Consider the following 18,392-nt stretch of genomic DNA (forward strand, 5'->3'; position numbering starts at 1 on the left):
TAGAGCAGTGGCAGTCAAAATCTCCATGTAAGCTTCCAAATAACTGAGGCGGAGATCTGAAAAAGGGCTGCCTCTCAGCCTCTTTACTCCACAAAGGCTTTTGAGCAGGAAGGGGCAACTGTAGTGCAACCCTGGCTCCATTACCAAAGCAGCTATCCAGATGCAATGCAGGATACACAACCAAAACAAACTATAAACTTTAGCTGAGTTGCTAGGTAACTGTTTTCTTGGGGTTTTAGCTGCACATTTCAAGTGTTCTACTGATTGTGGCAGTTATATGGGAATAGGGTTGATAAAAGGCACATCACTCAACCTCTACCCTTTCCAGATGTTGCTTTGTTACACAGATGGGAAACTGAAGTTCACTGTTTGAATTCAATGAGCCTTGGTCAACGGTTTGGAGTTTGTGTTATCACAACTGGATTGGATAGTAGGTGAATATGTTCTCTCAACAGGTCACGTCAGAGGAGTTAGTAGCAGTGAACTTCCATCCTTACATGAAGACGACTATCAGAACAAAAAGAAAAGGAGTACTTGTGGCACCTTAGAGACTAACCAATTTATTTGAGCATAAGCTTTCGTGAGTTTCACGAAAGCTTATGCTCAAATAAATTGGTTAGTCTCTAAGGTGCCACAAGTACTCCTTTTCTTTTTGCGAATACAGACTAACACGGCTGCCACTCTGAAACCTATCAGAACAAAACCAGCACTGATTCCCGACCCCTGCCACAAACTGCACTTTTGGGGACATAGTAAGGATGTACAACGTACAGGGGCGATTCCCCTGCTTGCATACACATACTTGCCCAAGTACAAAGTGTAGCTGCAGTAGCAGAGCCACAGCTTAGCCATGCCGAATATGCTCCCACATGGTTCAGGTAGGTTTATACTCAGCCTGGCTAAGCTCCGCCTCTGCTGCTGCTGCTACCTGTGCTACACTGCTACTTACACGCATGAGCACTAGCGCAAGTAGGCATGCGAGCAGGAGAAATCAAGCCGCTGGCTTGTAGCACAGGCACAGCTTAAGAGAACTCCCAAAACAGGGAGGGCCTTGTTCTTTAGCCAGGCCACTTCTTGACCATCATTCCTTGACTTCTACACTAACGCCTCTGGTTTGGGTTTCCCAACTATCTGGATCTGTGGTTGGGCTAGTCATGAAAACTTACCTGAGCTCTGTGCAAAGCAGGGACAAGTTAGCCAACAGCTGTTGTTCAAATCATTCAAGCCATTCTGCACCTTCATACACTTATTTTCTCCTGGCAGTGCATGGCAGCCTACAGGAGCCTGCTAATATTTTTAATGCATTTGTTCCAATTCGGAATGGGGAAAATGTCCAAAAACAGACCTTTTAAAGTTTTTCCAATAGAAAACATGAGACAGAGACCCCACCTTCAGTATAACCAACAGTTTGGTGGCTAGGGGACTAAGCTGGGATGGGAAAAATCTATGTTCACATCCCAGGTAGAGGAGAGAGAGAGAGTCTGGAGAAATTCAATCATGGACCTGAGAAACCTTCTAATGAAAGTTTTGAACACAGTACATTCCCAGTTTCCATTTTGACAAACAGCAATCTTCCAATGGCAAAAAAGCCACCACGCCCCCGAATTCCTACTAGCTTTAATCATCCGATCGCATCCATTTCCTCACATTTCAGACATGCCTATTTCTAAATAGGCCCTCTGTCACTGCCAGGTACCCTCCCAATTTTTGCTTTAAATGGACTAGTTGTGTGTGCCTAGACAGGACCAAACCAGACCAAGTACTTGGCCTTTACAAAGCTGTACCAGGATTTAACTTTTTGGGGCTAGATGCAAGGCAAAGGCCTTCTTGTTTTAAGCATGGTGATTGGAACACCCTTTCAAGTACAAATGCAGGATAGGACATAGCATTAGGAGGCCTGCATTCTATTGCCAACTCTGCCACTGACTTGTAGCAGGGTCTGGTGCATCTAACAATGTACAGTGTAAGTTAGCATGGGACAGCAGCATACCATAATACCATATGTATTAATGTTTCTTGAGTATCCAAATCTCTGAAGTCCCCTTTAAGAGATCCATGGCTGCCTCTCCCTCTCACCTTACTATTCTGTTCAATTTAGCTTCTTACATACAAACATCTCTGGTATCTGTACACACTACAGAATAAAAATACCATACGGCCTGCATCAATACATTGTTTCTTCTCCATTTCCCCCTACTTTGAGGAAAAAGTGCAATACTTAAGTTTTTTTGCTCTATGCAAATGGTGATGTTATTAGTTGCTTTGTAGGAAAACAGATCAAATGACATTCGTAAATGGAAGATCTCCCAATAGAGGTGTTTCTAGCGGAGTCCGAGAGGGATCTGTTCTTAGCTCAGTGGTATTCAATATCTTTAAAAATGATGATCTCAAAAGACAAAATCATTACCTTTCTGGTTAAAAACAAACCAACCAACTTTCAACGATGGTGGAATGGTAAATTATAACGGGGAAGGTCAGATCTATACAACCCCCTGGATTACTTGGTAAGCTGGGCTCACTTGAACATGTATGTGTGACCAATTGCAAGATCACATCTAGGAACAAAATGTACACTTACAGAACAGGGGACTGAAACCTGGAAGCAGTGACTCCAAAAAGGAGGTAAATCATGGTTAACCAGCTGATCTTAAGCTCCTAATGTGGTGGCTTAGAGTATTAATGTGACCTTTGGAGGTATAAACAGGGGAACATTTGAATAGGAGTAAGGTTGTGGCATTACCTTTGTAGATGGCATTAGTAAGAATGCAGTTTCCAGTTCTGGTATCCACACATAGTGCAGATCAAGTGGTGATTTGATCATGGTCTAAGTACCTATATAGTGAGATCTCTGAAAGTAGAGGGCTCTTTACGCTATCAAACACATAGCAAAATTCAAGTGAGGGTAATGAATCACTGGAACACTGTTGGATTCTCCATCACTTGACGTCTTTAAATCAAGATTGGGTGTCTGTTTCTAAAAACACTGCCCTAATTCAATCACAAGATAAGGGTCTGATGCAGGAATTACTGGGTGAAATTCTTTAGCCTATGTTAAGTAGGAGATCCCTTCCGGCCTTAAAAATCTACAAAAGCAAGTTTGGAATAAAACTTTGCAATTTAACCCAAAAGGAGTGAGATTGTGGTCATACTTTGTGCTGATTACTCCTACAGGAACTTTCTCAGGATAAAGCTAAGAAAGTCACTTAGTATAGTTGCCACCTCCTCTCCATTTTCATTCTCGTTTTACCTCCCTATCCCCACATTTTTCTTTTCCTTCCTGGTATTGTTGATCCTTTAAGTTCCCCACCTCCTATATAGGCCATATGCTGCTCTTTCTACTTGTGAATGGGTGAGAAATCCACTGATGGCAAGCAGTGTAGCAAAAACAAACAAAAACTTTAGTAAACAGAAGAGTCGTAGGAAAGCTACTTTGTAGTATGAAAAAGTAGGGAGCTAGTAGGCTAGTTCTGTACATTCATGGTCTCCAATACTTCAGAGATTTAAAAGCTTACTTCAGGGATTTGCGTATTACAAAAGCTACATTCTCAAGGAATAATTCCATTTTAAAGCATCAAAACAGTTTAGTTGGTTACCTTCGGTTAGTGAAAACCTTACAGGTGAGAGTCTCGGACTTTCTATGTTCGTTAGTTGTGTAAGTGTTGTCTACTCCAGTGAAATCCATTCCCTGCCCAGTCCTAATAAAGCATATGATCTCATTTACAAGCCTTCAGACAGAACGTTAGGAGGTGTAGAATGTATTATGTCACCCCATGACAGACAACCGAAAGCTCAAATATTACCATACAACAGTAATTTATAAAAAAGCCTTCTCCAAGTATATAATACTATTCAACTTACCCATCCCTCCTGCTACTGTACAAGTTACACATTAAACGTCTAACTAGTCAGACCTTTAGATGAGCATCTATTTACAAGCCACAAAGCAGCGATTTTGTAGAGTAACTTTTGTCCAGATAAAAACAGTATAATCTTGACATTTTATTAATGGGCTTCATACTATGCATATTCTGGAAGGCTGTGGAGAAGAGTGATGACTGTCTTTTCTCTTAATTAGCTACTGAATTTGAGAGTTGGAGGAACAGATTACTTTGGCTATGCATAAGATTTGGGAAGTAAAAATCAAACTGTTTATTATTTACCATTTGAAAGCATTTTACACAGGTTTTGATCTTCAGAATACCCTGGAATCAGTAGAAAAAACTTTAAATGAACAGTTTTGTATAATAGAAACCTTTCAGCAGTCAAAATTCTGACTAAAAAAATACATGCAAAACATACTCCTCTCAAAAACACAACTTTGAACAAAGCACCGAACTACACAGATATGCAGAATGAAACAGCATTTTAACTTCACCAAAAAGTAGTCTTCATAAAAGGTGTAAAAGTCACCTATTCACTAGGCACTGCTCACTTTTTAAACAGAATAGACAATAAAAATATTGTCCACATATCTGCGATCCCAGCTCAAGGGCTGTAGTTAGAAATTCATTTAAACTTCATGTTTTAATAGCGACCTGTAAGAGAAAAAGTATACAAAACGAATTAATGTATGTTATTACTAATAGGCTAAATCTTTAACAATATCAATCAAAACCTTTCAACATCTTGATCACCTTGTTCAAGTAGGTAACAGAAATTCAAGAGCTAAGGGCTTGTCTGCATAGGGAAATTTACCAGCATTAACTATAGCACTGAACTTCCCTGTGTAAACAAGCCCTCAGATACTTGACATATGGAGGATTGGTGTTTCAAGGTACTGAGAAAGGACAGGGACAATGCAGATTACTATGTACGGCAGAAGGATGTTTCCATGTTTATTAGCAAAGAATGTGGGAACATTACTAATGTATTCCTTAAGAACAAGTAAAAATAATGCAATGGCATTCTATTTTAAACAGAACCTCCCCATATGAATACCTCAACAGAATGTGCACTGATAGTGAGATACTCCAGACAGAAGCCCTTATTTTAGCAACTTTTTGATATGAAATATACTAATACAAAAGCCATTACTCGGACTTTAATCTCAGATTAATTTAAAAAGTGTTCTCTGTCCTATAGAAAGTACCATGTTGGGAAACTCAGTTACAACATGTTAGCCTCTTCCAGGATTGACCATTTGATCTTGGGCATAACCAAAACGTTAACCATGACATGGCAATATGGTATAACTGGGTCTCCCATGAATTTTTAAAAGGAAAGTTATGCCTGGCAAGGACACAGTAATGCAAGAAGGCAAGAGTAAAACTGACATTTGCCTTGTCCTTAAAAAGGTGGTCACTTGCATTGAGAACTCAGTTTTTTTCCCCCCGCAAGGGGCATTTGGGCAGGAGGAGGGAAGGATAGCTCAATGGTTTGAGCATTGGCCTGCTAAACCCACGGTTGTGAGTTCAATCTTTGAGGGGGCCATTTAGGGATCTGGGGCAAAAATTGGGGATTGGTCCTGCTTTGAGCAGGGAGTTGGACTAGATGACCTCCTGAGGTCCCTTCCAACCCTGATATTCTATGATTAATACTCTCACCATCTAGTTTAAAGTTCCAGTAGTCGCATTCTCAAATTTTTTATCTACATGAAAGTCATCATCCAATCAACGTCACAGCCAATTCTAAAACAAGACTTACGAGGTGAATAGGATCGAGATCTGGATCGAGATCTGTAACCTCCTCGGCTGTAGTATGGGGATGGTGATCTTCTCCTGTAGAAAGGATTAACATGATAATTAAGCCAATTCAGGTTTCACAGTAATTAACACTGATCTACATAAATGGAAATGATACCAAGAAATACCATATTATAATTCTCCTTCAACACCCCGTTGCTCGTGATTAGTGTACATGCCATGAAAACTGGTCACCAGAAATTTAAGGTTAATCCTGTCACACATGCATTCTAGCTGCCTGTGCAACATTCTTAACTAGCAGTTGATTCACTGAAAACCATGCACTGCTAAGCTGACACAGGAGCATCTGTATACTGTATTAATAGATGCTACCTAAAAGTCAGTAAAGGTACTAGAACATAATGGCCATATGGGGTCACACCAATGGTCCATCTAGCCAAGTATCCAGTCTTCCAACAGTGCCAGATGCTTTAGAGGGAATGAACAAATCAGGGCAACTGAGTGATCCACTCCCTGTTGTCCAGTCCCAGGATCTGGGAGCACACAAACAGCATGGGGTTTGTCCCTGACCATCCTGACTAATAGGATGAATCTATCCTCCTGGAACTTACCCAATTATTTTTTGAACCTAGTTATACTTTTTGCCTTCACAACATCCCCTAGAAATGAGTTCCACAGGTTCACTGTGTGCTTGGTGACTGCATGCCTATAGAAGCTAGTAGTGTATGAAGAAAGCAAGCTTGAGGTACTTAATATTTCCAGAGAAAAGGTTTCATTTTATATTTTAAAAAACAACCACGAGTCATGCCAATGTTAACTTTTGGACTATTAAACATTCAGAGACTGAGAAACATTAATCTTAATGTAATCAAACAGCATACCATAAGATAAGTAACAAACCAATACTACTTATCTTAGCTATTCATCACCAAATATTTAAATTGGAAAAAAATTTAACACCAACAGCTGCAATCTCTGGGCTGGTCAAAAATTAGCACCCCCCCCCCCCAATCAAGGCTCTCTACATTTGTCCCCCCCAACTTATTCTTGTCCCCCAGGGACTAGGTGCACAGAACAGTTTAAGAGTAACTGAAAAAATTCATTACACATGGAAAATTCACAATCTGTGCCAGAGTGTCAAGCTCCATCACCAGCCTATGTTCTCATCAACCTATATAATTTTAAATTTGGTGAACTTTTGTTTTATTCGTTCACCAGTGACCACTACACTTTTTTTTTTATGCTTCTGGATGTACATTAGGGCTCAACTGTTTGAATTTTTTAGGCAGGCTGTTTCATGAACATTTCTACTGTTCTTTGGATATTAAATCCTGTCCAAGCATACCTGTAAATCTGATCCCTGTCTTGGGCAGCTCTCCATCCTCCTCCTCCTCCACCACCACCTCCTCCTCTGTGAAGACAGAAGCAAAATAACCTTTTTTGCACTTCATTATTTTCAAAAGGTATAAAAACAAGGAAAACAGTGTTATATCTAATATAAAACTACAGCTGGATCACACAGGAAAGACAAGAAAATACCTAAATAAAATGTGCTGCATTGTGTAAGTGAAAGCTACCTGTTTCATCACAGTTCATGTGTGTATTATGCCCAGCATGGTTTGGCAAAAATCACGAAGTGTCTGGGAAAGTTGAGGAAGTCTCATGGTCCAGTTTGCCAATATTATACATTACAATTTCCTATCCTCCAGGTAGCAGCAGTTTGGGAAAGGAAGAAGCTCCATCATTCAGAAGTTAAAGCCATGAGGTGCAACAGACTGGTATCAGACACCCCCAGAGGACCCAGCTCAAAGAATACTCTAGAGCGGTAAGGAAACTGAGCATGGAGTTTATTTTTGTATAGATCTGTGCATTTCTTATGCTACTAAAGGACAGGCAGTGAGTGGTGTTTTAGAATCCTGTGCAGAGTCTGCATATGTTGCATGTTACACCTATTACATGACCTTGAAGAATTAACTTGTGGGCCCAGACAACCTACAAAGCTGGAGTTGTGGGAGCCACAGGGAGCCTGAGGGGCAAGGCAGCAGCAGAGGCAAGGCAGGAGCGGGGAAGGAGAAGAGGTGTTGGATGGGTCTGGGGTTCTGAGGGGGCAGTCAGGGGACGGGGTCCAGGCTGTTTGGGGAGGCACAGCCTTCCCTACCTGGCCCTCCATAAAGTTTCACAAGCCAAAGGTGGCCCTCGGGCCAAAAAAAGTTTGCCCACACCTGTCCTAGAAGGAGTGACAGGAAAAAGGACTAAGGGAAACAGTTGCTCAGAAGGGATATTTTGAGCCAGCTAAGGAATAAAAAGACAACCTCAGATTTAAAATCTTATTGTAACTGCACAAAATCTGCCTCAGGCCTGATGATAGGAAGTCATTAAAAAACAAAGAAAATGAACTACTAGATATTAGCGTAACATTTAAATTTTGTCTTGACTGTTGCATGGTCCAACTTTGTTCATGCAACCAATCTGAAGATTCAGATGTAACATGACATTTTTCATCAAGACCACCACCAACCGGCTATATTCACGTGTTTTAAATAAATTTCAAACAGTTCTACAATTTATTTATGGCAACATATGTTAACTATGAGCTTTCAGTCACCTTAAGTACAACCATGCTAGGTTTGTCAGGCTTAAATCCTCTGCAAAATAAAACAGCGATTAAGCCTCATTGGCACTGCCACTTGAAAGGCTAGAGGGCAACTGTTAATCTACGCCATAGAATTCAAAGTTCCTAGACTACCCCTGCATTCTACGGCGTTCTCTACAATTCAATCCTGCATACGTCTAAGCTTTCACTTTCTTCCTTAATTTGGTTTCTCTTCTCATTTCCTAGAGTTAGTCGCTGTGTTGGTGGATCCTGAAGCAACTGTTGTCCATAACAGGCTTTACAACAGGAAAATCCAGCTATGGGTGCCAAGGAGTTAGCGCATAGATATGAAGCCGTGAAATAGGATTGCCCTCTGTTTTATAGAAAGGCTATGTGACATTTTCATAGTACATCTGTCCAGTGCAAGGACAGATTTAATTTATGACCCTGTCTACACTTTAACTTTCAAAATAATCTTCCACTGTTGTACTCAAAGTGGCAATAACTTTTGAGCACTGGTGGTCACTGCTATTTTTACCGCTGTGTTGACTAAGTTTCTCTAGAACATGGCTAGACCACCAGATGGGGAAATGCAAGTGGTAGATGTCTATACTAGTACTTTCACCACTGCTGTCTCTTGGAGATTCCTCCCCCCCCCTCCCTTTTTGGGCCAGTGTACAGAAGAGGCGTGTATGTCCGCTTGCTCTTAAAGCTGAAGTATTCACAGCAAACACACTTAAGCTATTAAACTACTTATACAGATATATGTAAGTATAGCATTATGGACTATTTATGTTGAAATTAGAGATCTCATTCAAATTGAAATTCTGTCTGCCTGTCACATTGCCATCTGTTATATCTGATGTACAGCCAAACAATTATTTGCAGTAAAGACCAAAGATTTCAAAACCAGAGCTTGGATGTAAAACAGTGACTTCAAATGAATTTCAAAAGGTACAGTTATAAAATTTAGTAAGTTAAAGAAATGCAAATAATTTACTTCCAAAAGCACGAGTTTCAAGAGAAACTAGCCCATGGTGATCTGCACATATTTTGTTATTTGTTAATAGTGGCTCACCTATAAGATCTGCTGTAATATTCACGATCATCATACCCTCTGTCATACCCTCTGTCATAGTAATCTCTTCGTCGGGAGCTGCCACTGCATGGAATAGTGAAACAAAGTTACAAAAATACAAAATACTGCATACAGGCAAGCCTAGCTGAGTCCTACAGCACTGTAGGAATCTTCAAATAAGGTAGTCAGGAAATATAACTGCAATCTCAACTTGGATTTAATTTTTTGACATGAACACTAAGTTTAAAGATTGCAGGAGGAATTCTTTTCTATGACAACTTTCATCTATTCCTAACTTTCGGGGAAAAAAGTCCCCTCTGGAAGGATTTTTCCTTAGGTGAGGCCAGTATCATAGAAGATTAGGGATGGAAGAGACCTCAGGAGGCCATCTAGTCCAACACCCAGTAGGGACTTAAAATGTATGAACACAGTTTCAGTTACACAGCTACTAAACTAACATTTCAAAAAAGCTGTCAGCTGACAAAAATGTTTTCTTCAAGACTTTCAACTTGAGATCTTAGTTCTCATATGCCTTTGATGGTATGAAACCAAATTTTTAATGTAAGCGTTTTAGATTGCAAACTCAGATTTAAAGCTATACATTTAACATTTCCGGGTATGGCCTCTCCTACTGTTGGTCTCCAACTACCCATGCCCTCTTGGTTTTCCTGGCACCACTTCCCAGGGAAAACAATGATGTTGATAGATCTGGACGAGTCACAGCAAGTTAAGAACTGACTAAATTACGGAACATTAGAAAGGTGGATACAAAGTACTGAAATTGATGCATTTTTGGTGCTTTAGGTTTTTTTAAAAGTGTTCTATTACCAGTAAGTGACATAAGTTCATGTAGTTTTATTTCTATTTATGGTTATCTAAACACAAAGTTACAAGTCAATAAATTATTGTACACAAATGCATCTTGACTTTTTACAGTTAGAAAAAGCATACAACCTTTGAGGGCTACCCCCAAGTAAGAATTAAATAAAAATTATGGAATTTGCTTCAACAATAACTACACAAGTTAGTCATTTTCATTAACAGAGTGGCAGTTACTTCGCTAATAAGTGCCATCATTTGACATTTTAAAAGGTTGTTTTATCTAAAAATTCAATTTTTAGATAACTGTCAAGGGGGAAAAAAGTAGTTTGATACGTAGCCCCAATGTTGACTGGCATGATTTTGTTAACATTTGGTGCAAGTATACAAATCAAGGTGCACTATTATTTTATGCCCATATACTTAGAGTTGCATGTTTACTTTTGAAAGTCTGGGACTTTAACAAAAGTACCAAAAAACCACCACCACCACCACGTGGATGGAGAACTCCTACAAGAGCAGAGATCATTTAACAAAATAAAACAAAGACTACTTGGCGAACAAAATGTGCATTTCCTTTATGCCACTTGTGCTATTCAATGTCTGAAATAACTTACTAAGTTGGTCTCCCCATGTAGATTCCAGGTGTGGGGGTGTGAGGCCTTTTTGTTATGGAGAAATCTACCCGGATTCTTCTCCCATCAAGTTCCATTCCATTGGCACGCTCTTTAGCCTATATGGAGTGAAACAATCATGATTTAGACAGTTTTAACTGCAAACAGATTAACTTCAGCCTAATAACTGCTAACCCAAGTTTCCATCAACTACTTCTCCTTTCTCAGGTAGCTGGGGCTGGATCATTGATCTGTCTTTTCCAAGCCTGCCAGTCCAATGCTTGCTCCATACCCACTCCGTCCTCCCTTACAGTCTATCCACTGTTTACTTGGTTGTCCTCTTGTTCTCAGGCCACAAACTCTAGTCTCAGACGTCTCCCTAATGGAATGCCTTTCATCCATCCTTGTACATGCCGATACCATCTCAGCTTCTTTTATAGCTTCTCTCAGATACCGCAAACCTCGGTTTCACGCCTGATGACATCATTCCACACGTGGTCCTGCAAGGTCTCCCCCTCAAACATCTCATTTCAATAGCTTCAAGTCTTCTCAAGTGCCTCTCTTTGGTTACCCATGTCTCTGATCCACACAGAAGAGCTGGTCTTATCATGGTTTTCTATCATTGCCCATTATGTAATCTGAGCATTCGTTTATTAGAAGTCACTCCACTTACCTTGTACCAGACTTCCCCCATGCTCAGCTGTCTTGGTTATGGTTCTCTGATTTCTCTATTTGTCACTAACCAGCCCCACAAGTTAAACACAGATGATACCTGATTTAGGTGCTGGCCCTCAATGTTGATACTCATCTGTCTTCGTTCTGAGCAAGTCACTCACATGATTTCGCTTTTCTTTACTCATTTTGACTCTACAGTTTGTTAGTTCCCTATTGCCGGCATCAATTGCCTGGACCAAATCTTCCTCACCATAGGCCATTAGCAAAATTTAATTTGTATAGATCTTCATACAACCTTCCATGTGGATTTACTTACCTATGAAGTCTATCACAATTATGAATAGTAATGAACTAAGCACTAATCCCTGGTGGAGTCCAGCCTTCACCCTTGAAACACTGAAGGGCAACAGGCACCTGTGTCATAGAACCCTCATACAAACCCATCACCATCTGGACAAGATCCTCCAGTACCTCACAGAATTAGAGAGGCACCAGCAGTCATGTATGTATTTTGCCAGATGCTCTCTCTAAAAAAAAAAAAAAACACAAAAACAAAACCCAGCCTAAACAATGAACCATGCTAGAGATTTCCCTCCAGCTTCTTTATCACCAACTGTCTGCCAATGAATACACTATCTGCTGTCCATTTTCCTTTTCTAAAGCCAAACTGCTTCTTTCCTTAAATGGACTCCACATTTCAAAGAATGCAGCTATGATGCTCACACAGTGGGTCAGGTCACTTGTGTTTCTATATCAGTACCAATATGGAATTATCTTTTCTTCCCAGAGTGTAGGATTCATGTAAGCCAATGTATCTTAGCCTCTCTCAAGGCTTTGATCATTTCCACCATTACTTCATCTGGACCTGCTGCTTTTCCAGGTGATCTGTGGGCAGACCTCAAGGCATCTACATTCATAATTATATGCTGCATTGTCATGCAAAGCAATAAAGGGTTTTCCACATTAAGTAGACCGCCCCAAAATTTTCGTTGTCAGTTACATACAAGACCCCTGCATCCTTTCTGGCGTGTTTTCTTTGTCATCTTCCTTTTGTTTCTTGTCCATGAGATCATATACATTTTCTTTTTGGCAAACTGAGAACAATTGTGAAACTCATACAACGTATCCAAAATTAGGTTTCTTGCCTTCCATACTGCTTGTTTGGAGGCTCTATAGGTGACATCCACTTCTTCTGAAGGTTTCAGAGTAGCAGCTGTGTTAGTATGTATCCGCAAAAAGAAAAGGAGTACTTGTGGCACCTTAGAGACTAACAAATTAAATAAATGTTACTCTAAGGTGCCACAAGTACTCCTTTTCTTTCTTCTGAAGGGTTATTTTCCTGATGCACGTTTCATTGGAGCAAAGCTCATACTGGATCCATTTGCCAGTTGCGACCATTTCAACCAATGTGCTGGGGGTACAACTGCTTTTCCTTGGGTAACAGTACACTCATCTTCCTCTGGTTCATTTGGGTTAGCAAGAAGTTGTTTGCATGCTCAATACATTTCTTTGGTGTGTGACTCTTTTTCTAAGATAAATGATGGCAATTACCCACTGATTGCCTAGACAGGTATCAAGCGGTGCAATGGCCTCCACATTCTGTAATCCCAGTTCATATCATCCTCGTGTATGCTCATAGCCTGACTTGAGCCTGCATAAGCAGTAATTTCTCTGGTCCAACCTCTAAGTCTTAATACAGTTCAATTACTTATTGTTTGGATTGTGATTTCAGCAAGATCATAAACTCATTAAATTGAGTTTGTATTTAGGAGGATAACTCTGGTACAACTGGAGATCTACAAGTATTTTTATTTAAAGCATACCTCGCACCCTGTATTTTGTGCTGAGATACCTACAATGGACAGGATCTAATAATTCCCCAAGATGGCTTACAGCTCTTATATGATGAATAGAGTTAGGCTTTTGGGATATGTGTAAGTTACTTTCACCTCCAGCTGTGGATGGGCAACATTAATAGTCTAACTGCCATGGTCAGGTTCTAGTCTCCACCAAGTGCTCTGAAAAGGTGTTCAGTTTTATTTATCATTGACATTTGAAATTTTGCTTCAACGTGTATTTTAAACCTAATATGATTGTGGCTTTGGGCACATATCTGATTAAATTAATCTAATATAAAAACTAAAACCATATAAACCTTTTAAAATATTGTTTTAAGACTATCATACATTTACCTGTTTTTCAAGACCTATATCCAAAATCAAATGCACCCCAGGGGAAGTCTGAGTTTAATATCTCATCTACTTCAAATTGAGAGAGTTACAAACCAGTTAACTTTTAAGCCTAATTACATATTTAAATCAACTGAATGGAGGATTTTAATACTAAAATAGTATTTCGTTCATCCCAGAGGATCCTAAAGCAATTTACAAATAAACAATACTAGTGAAATGCAACCAACCAACCAGAAAGAAAAAGCAGCTTTAGTCAAACACACGCAACCAGCTGTGTGGGACTATCTATTTCTCACCAACGTAGGGCTGAATTGACCATACTGATATTTTAACCTGTGGCATTTGAAATAGTGATCACTAAATCATTCCTTTCAGAAATTTGTCTTTTAAACAATTGATCAGTTCGAGTAAATACATTCATAATCCCATCAGTTATTTTGAAGAACTGTTAACAAACTACAGAAAACAAATGCAACACTTTCAAGAATGCTATTCTTGTTCTTGTCCAGGTGCATATTTTCATTATAGCAGTTTTAAATATTAATACTGTACCTTAATTCCTTTTCTACAGTCTCAAAAAAGGTTTAAAAAATTCATTTTACAGGGCTATGTACTAGTTATACAGGAATAAGTTTTTAACATTTGGGAATTGCAAATTTTCAAAGTGTTATATTCCAGCTTACCTCCTTTGCATCATCAACATTTTCAAAATACACAAATGCAAATCCTCTTGAACGCCGAGATTGCTGGTCATACACAATGGAAACATCAGCAATTGGGCCATACTTGGAGAACACTTCTCTCAGGTCCCTTTCTGTGGTGTAAAGACTCAATCCAAACACACCGAGACAACAGTTTGGGTCAGGATTTGCCTAGAAGAATAAAAAAAAGTTTCCTTTCAAACTTTTAGCAATTCAGTGACTTTACAAACATGAGTTGATTTGGCATGACTTCAAGACAGAAAAGAAATTGACTGCTATCTAAGAAGTTAGTTTTACTTACAACAGACATCTGTGTTAGGAACAAATCTTCAGACTTAGCTTTCACAAAAACATGTTTTGCATTTCTCACCACAAGAGGAGCACACAATTCCCATGCCAAACTTTGTAGTGGCATCACAACTTTATTTCCAGAAGTGGGTACTGTCTGGAAGTGCCCAACAGTTTATCCACAGAATAGGGCGCTGACTGGTGGATACAAATATCTGTATATTGGTCTGCGGGCACTCCTATATTTGAGTAGTTTGGCATTTATTTTATTCTCCATTTTATAGATCTAAGAGATTAAAAGACAGTTGAGAATGAATATGACTTTTTAGTCAAGCTAATTTGTTTTGGTTTAATGAAGACATCAAGGCAGTTTTCATTCCCCAATCTCCCCCTCAAGTGTCCGCCTAATTAGGAAACTTTGGAAATTAAAAAATGAAGCTTATTTCTTTACTAAATATTTTATCTCGAGTGGGTATGTACACTTATTTGTTATTGTAGGGATGTTCTTGAGTCAGGACTGTTTTGGTAGCTTTTTTTTAAAATAAAAAAAAGCAGTTGTTTGGCAACAAAAATTACATGGACTTTGCAAACAAGACAGATAAATTAAAGGGCCTACCAACTTTGACTATATCCCTTTCTATTAAAATCTTTTAAAGCTTCAGGTTTTAAGGTGCCTGAATATATGACAAAATGCTGTGTATTTCAAGAGAGACTTATACAACAAATCTAGTTTATTAATTTTGAAACCTACACACAAAAAGGTAATGGTCAATCAGACCTGTTTAAGAGAACCACCATCTCAATTTAATTGACTGTGATTATAGTTAGTCAACACTTGTTTAGAAAAATGTCTACATTAACATACAACTTTCAGTGAACAGGCACCTTAAGTTACTGTAAGCACTGTGAAACTTCAAAAATTACAAGCTCAAATGTGATCAAATAAGGAATATCTGAAGATGCAAATATTAATGTACTGAAGTATGAGTTACCCACTCATAGTAAACATACAAAACAAACAAACAAAAAAAACCTTACAAATACCTGAGATCACAAACTTCTTTCACAAATTATTCAAAAAATCATTAACATTTAAAATGTGGTAATATAGTTAAAAACAAATGTCATGTTTTGCTGTGAATTTTTATTAATATAGTACAACATGAAGATAAATTTATTTTCCAAATCTGAGAAGAGATGGAAGCAGATTGCTTTTATAGATTCCTTAGTCAAGGGGGAAGACAAGCAGATTGAAAATTGCAATAAACCCACAAAGAGCTAAATTTAACAATCCCAATGCGTTAACAGTTTTACCCTGTTTCCAACATGACGCCTACGAGTAGACATAGGGGAATGGCTGTGACTGTGTCGTCGTCGATAATCCCGACTGTAAGACCGGCTCCTGGACCTCCTGTGAGAGCGGGAACGAGAGCGTGATCTTGTATAGTGTCTACGAGAACTCCTCCTTGATCTAGATCTGTGCAGAGAAAGAACTAAGTTACTTCTGAGGGGTTACCATGTTGCAACTACACATTAACATGAGGAAATCAAATACTCCATTTTCTATTTATAGGTAATTTTTAACTTAAAAATCATGTTGTACTACATCTTGTAGGGCAATACAAGTACTTATTTCATCACCAGTTCAAGTTTCTCAATTCAATCTTTACAGTTAGATTAGATTCCTTTAGAGTATTCATCACTATAGTGGGCCCCCATATAATTGCAAAAATAGAATTCTAAACTCCATTTCAACTCCAAGCGATTTCCAATCATTCATAATTGTTGATTTGAAGCAGTTTATGCATAATCTAATTGCAAAAGATGAATCAATGTTTACACAAAAAGAGGGGAAAAATGGCACCTTCTTAGACAAAGATACTACAAAGAAGGGGACCAGAGATATGAGACACAAATATGACTGCAAGCACAGTTTTCTTTCTTTCTTTTTTTTTTTTTTAAATGAGGTGAGACTGAGATGACCATTGTTCATTTCAAGAGGGGACATGACAGAGGTTTATAAAACATTGAAAGATAAACCAGATACTCCTATTTATCCTCAATAAAAGAGGATACCTAATGAAGCTGAAAAACAATTACTTTAAGAACTGTGAGGAAATAATCTTAATATAAAAAAACATACAGCACTTGCCCAAAAGGCATTAAGATGAACCGCTAAGTGTGATTTGAAAAAGATTAGACATTTATATTGAGTATGAGAACATCCAGTTACTCTAGCTATTAAAACTCACCACTAACTATAGTTTTGAGTGTTGCCATTGTACAGTCACACTTGTGGTAGGGACCCCCTGTGCAACTGAGCTTCTGGAACCTTTCTAGAAAAGCAGTACTTGCTGGGACAGTGAAAATGCCCTCTTTCAGCATTGAATATTCAGAGATCATAAGAAGCTGTGCAATCCCAATTTGCTTTAATTCCTTCCATTAAACCTTTTAGAGCTCTTAAAACAGTAGAGCTGTTAAGAAGGGAATTTGGGTAATGAAGCCAGGTAACATTCCTTGAGCTTTATGTCAGAAGTTAACTAAGTGGGGAATTAGCTTAATATAGTGCTGACCACAACCTGTCCATGTCTACAGTGACTAACAGTGGTCAGCATATTACCTTACTTGACCCCTCAACAGCGATGTTAAAAAAATTTGTAGTTGAGAAAAGCCCTTGAAGAATACAAGTTGATGGTCAACTAGTCTCTGCATATTCCCTTTTATGACTCAATCTCCAAAAGGACAGAGGACAAGAAGGGACTAAAGGAAATGCAAAATGGGTCTAGACTTCTGGGCAACCTGTCAAATTTGAAACTGGATCGATGTTGAAGAAAATGCGCCAAACTTCACCTATGTTTCAAGTGACTTTATACTCTTCAGCTGCAGAGACTTCTGTGGAAGGGGTAATGGAGATAGATGAAGGGTATTACTTCTAGAATCTAAGAGACAAGGGGTGGGGAGGGACGGGGAAGAAGGGGAAGCTAACTTTGTTCAAGTTGTACCAACCCCTTAGATGGTGCTGCAGATGTAGTCCTTCTTTTGAGTTTTCTTTCTATTCTAAGCTTGCCATTAAGAAAAGGAAGGTTTCCTACTTTGGCTTGTGACTAAACCACCAAGCAAGATAACTTGATCTAAGCTCAGTTGATAATGCCCGATGTCACAGTTCTGACTAATCTGATGGTATCCAGAAAGCATGGAGGGCATGCCCTGGAACAGAGTGACCCATCAGTTACAGTCTTAATGAGCACTGAGAAGATGGGTCAAGAAAAGGAAATACCTGACCCCAAACCTGCAATTGATATCAAAATACCTTAATCACTGGTGACATGGAGAATGCCAAGTCAATCTTCCTGGCATCTGTCAAAAAGGGTTGATAAAAATCAATGTTTATTTAAAATTAAAAAAATCAAATCTATTTTTTTTATTTAAAATTGGATTTTTTGATAAAACGCTTTTTGAGGAAAAACCTACCTAAAGATATCTGAGCTATAATGAAATCTCATCATGAAATAGGGATTATAAATTCTAATTCTATAGTATGAGTATATATTCATGTAATGTTTAAGAAAAGGTTTGTAAAGGAGTTCCAATAGTTCATGGATTATGGACCCAATTTTATGGGGTTCCAGGGGCTTCTGTATAGATTTAGGTTAATCTTTCTATCTACCCAATGGGACTCAGTGCTCAGTCTAGAAGATACCATCAGAAATGCTTAGTTTTACAGTTCTCAAACTGTGGATTTGTGTGTCCAGGGGTAACATGCTTGTTAACAGCAAAAATGTTTTAAAAT

At 38.8% G+C, this 18,392-nt stretch overlaps 1 protein-coding gene across 3 annotated transcripts in view; it reads right to left on the reverse strand.

The window, feature by feature from the left end:
* Nucleotides 1–658: 658 nt before the first annotated feature.
* Nucleotides 659–18,392, reverse strand: part of TRA2B (transformer 2 beta homolog) — a 35,280-nt gene continuing 17,546 nt past the window's right edge. For 2 of the 3 annotated variants that reach the window (XM_073360305.2, XM_073360306.2), the window contains exons 4-11: nt 17,913–17,959; nt 15,917–16,079; nt 14,297–14,485; nt 10,750–10,865; nt 9,314–9,397; nt 6,988–7,053; nt 5,644–5,717; nt 659–4,535 (exon numbers count right to left, since the gene is read on the reverse strand). In XM_073360305.2, coding sequence (XP_073216406.1) covers nt 4,525–4,535; nt 5,644–5,717; nt 6,988–7,053; nt 9,314–9,397; nt 10,750–10,865; nt 14,297–14,485; nt 15,917–15,949 — 573 coding nt within the window. In that variant the 5' untranslated portion in view covers nt 15,950–16,079; nt 17,913–17,959 and the 3' untranslated portion in view covers nt 659–4,524. The remainder of the gene's footprint in view (nt 4,536–5,643; nt 5,718–6,987; nt 7,054–9,313; nt 9,398–10,749; nt 10,866–14,296; nt 14,486–15,916; nt 16,080–17,912; nt 17,960–18,392) is intronic. The other variant, XM_073360304.2, reaches the window with a different exon arrangement.

The sequence above is a fragment of the Lepidochelys kempii genome, chromosome 9, assembly GCF_965140285.1.
Source record: "Lepidochelys kempii isolate rLepKem1 chromosome 9, rLepKem1.hap1, whole genome shotgun sequence".
NCBI classification, from domain to species: domain Eukaryota; kingdom Metazoa; phylum Chordata; order Testudines; family Cheloniidae; genus Lepidochelys; species Lepidochelys kempii.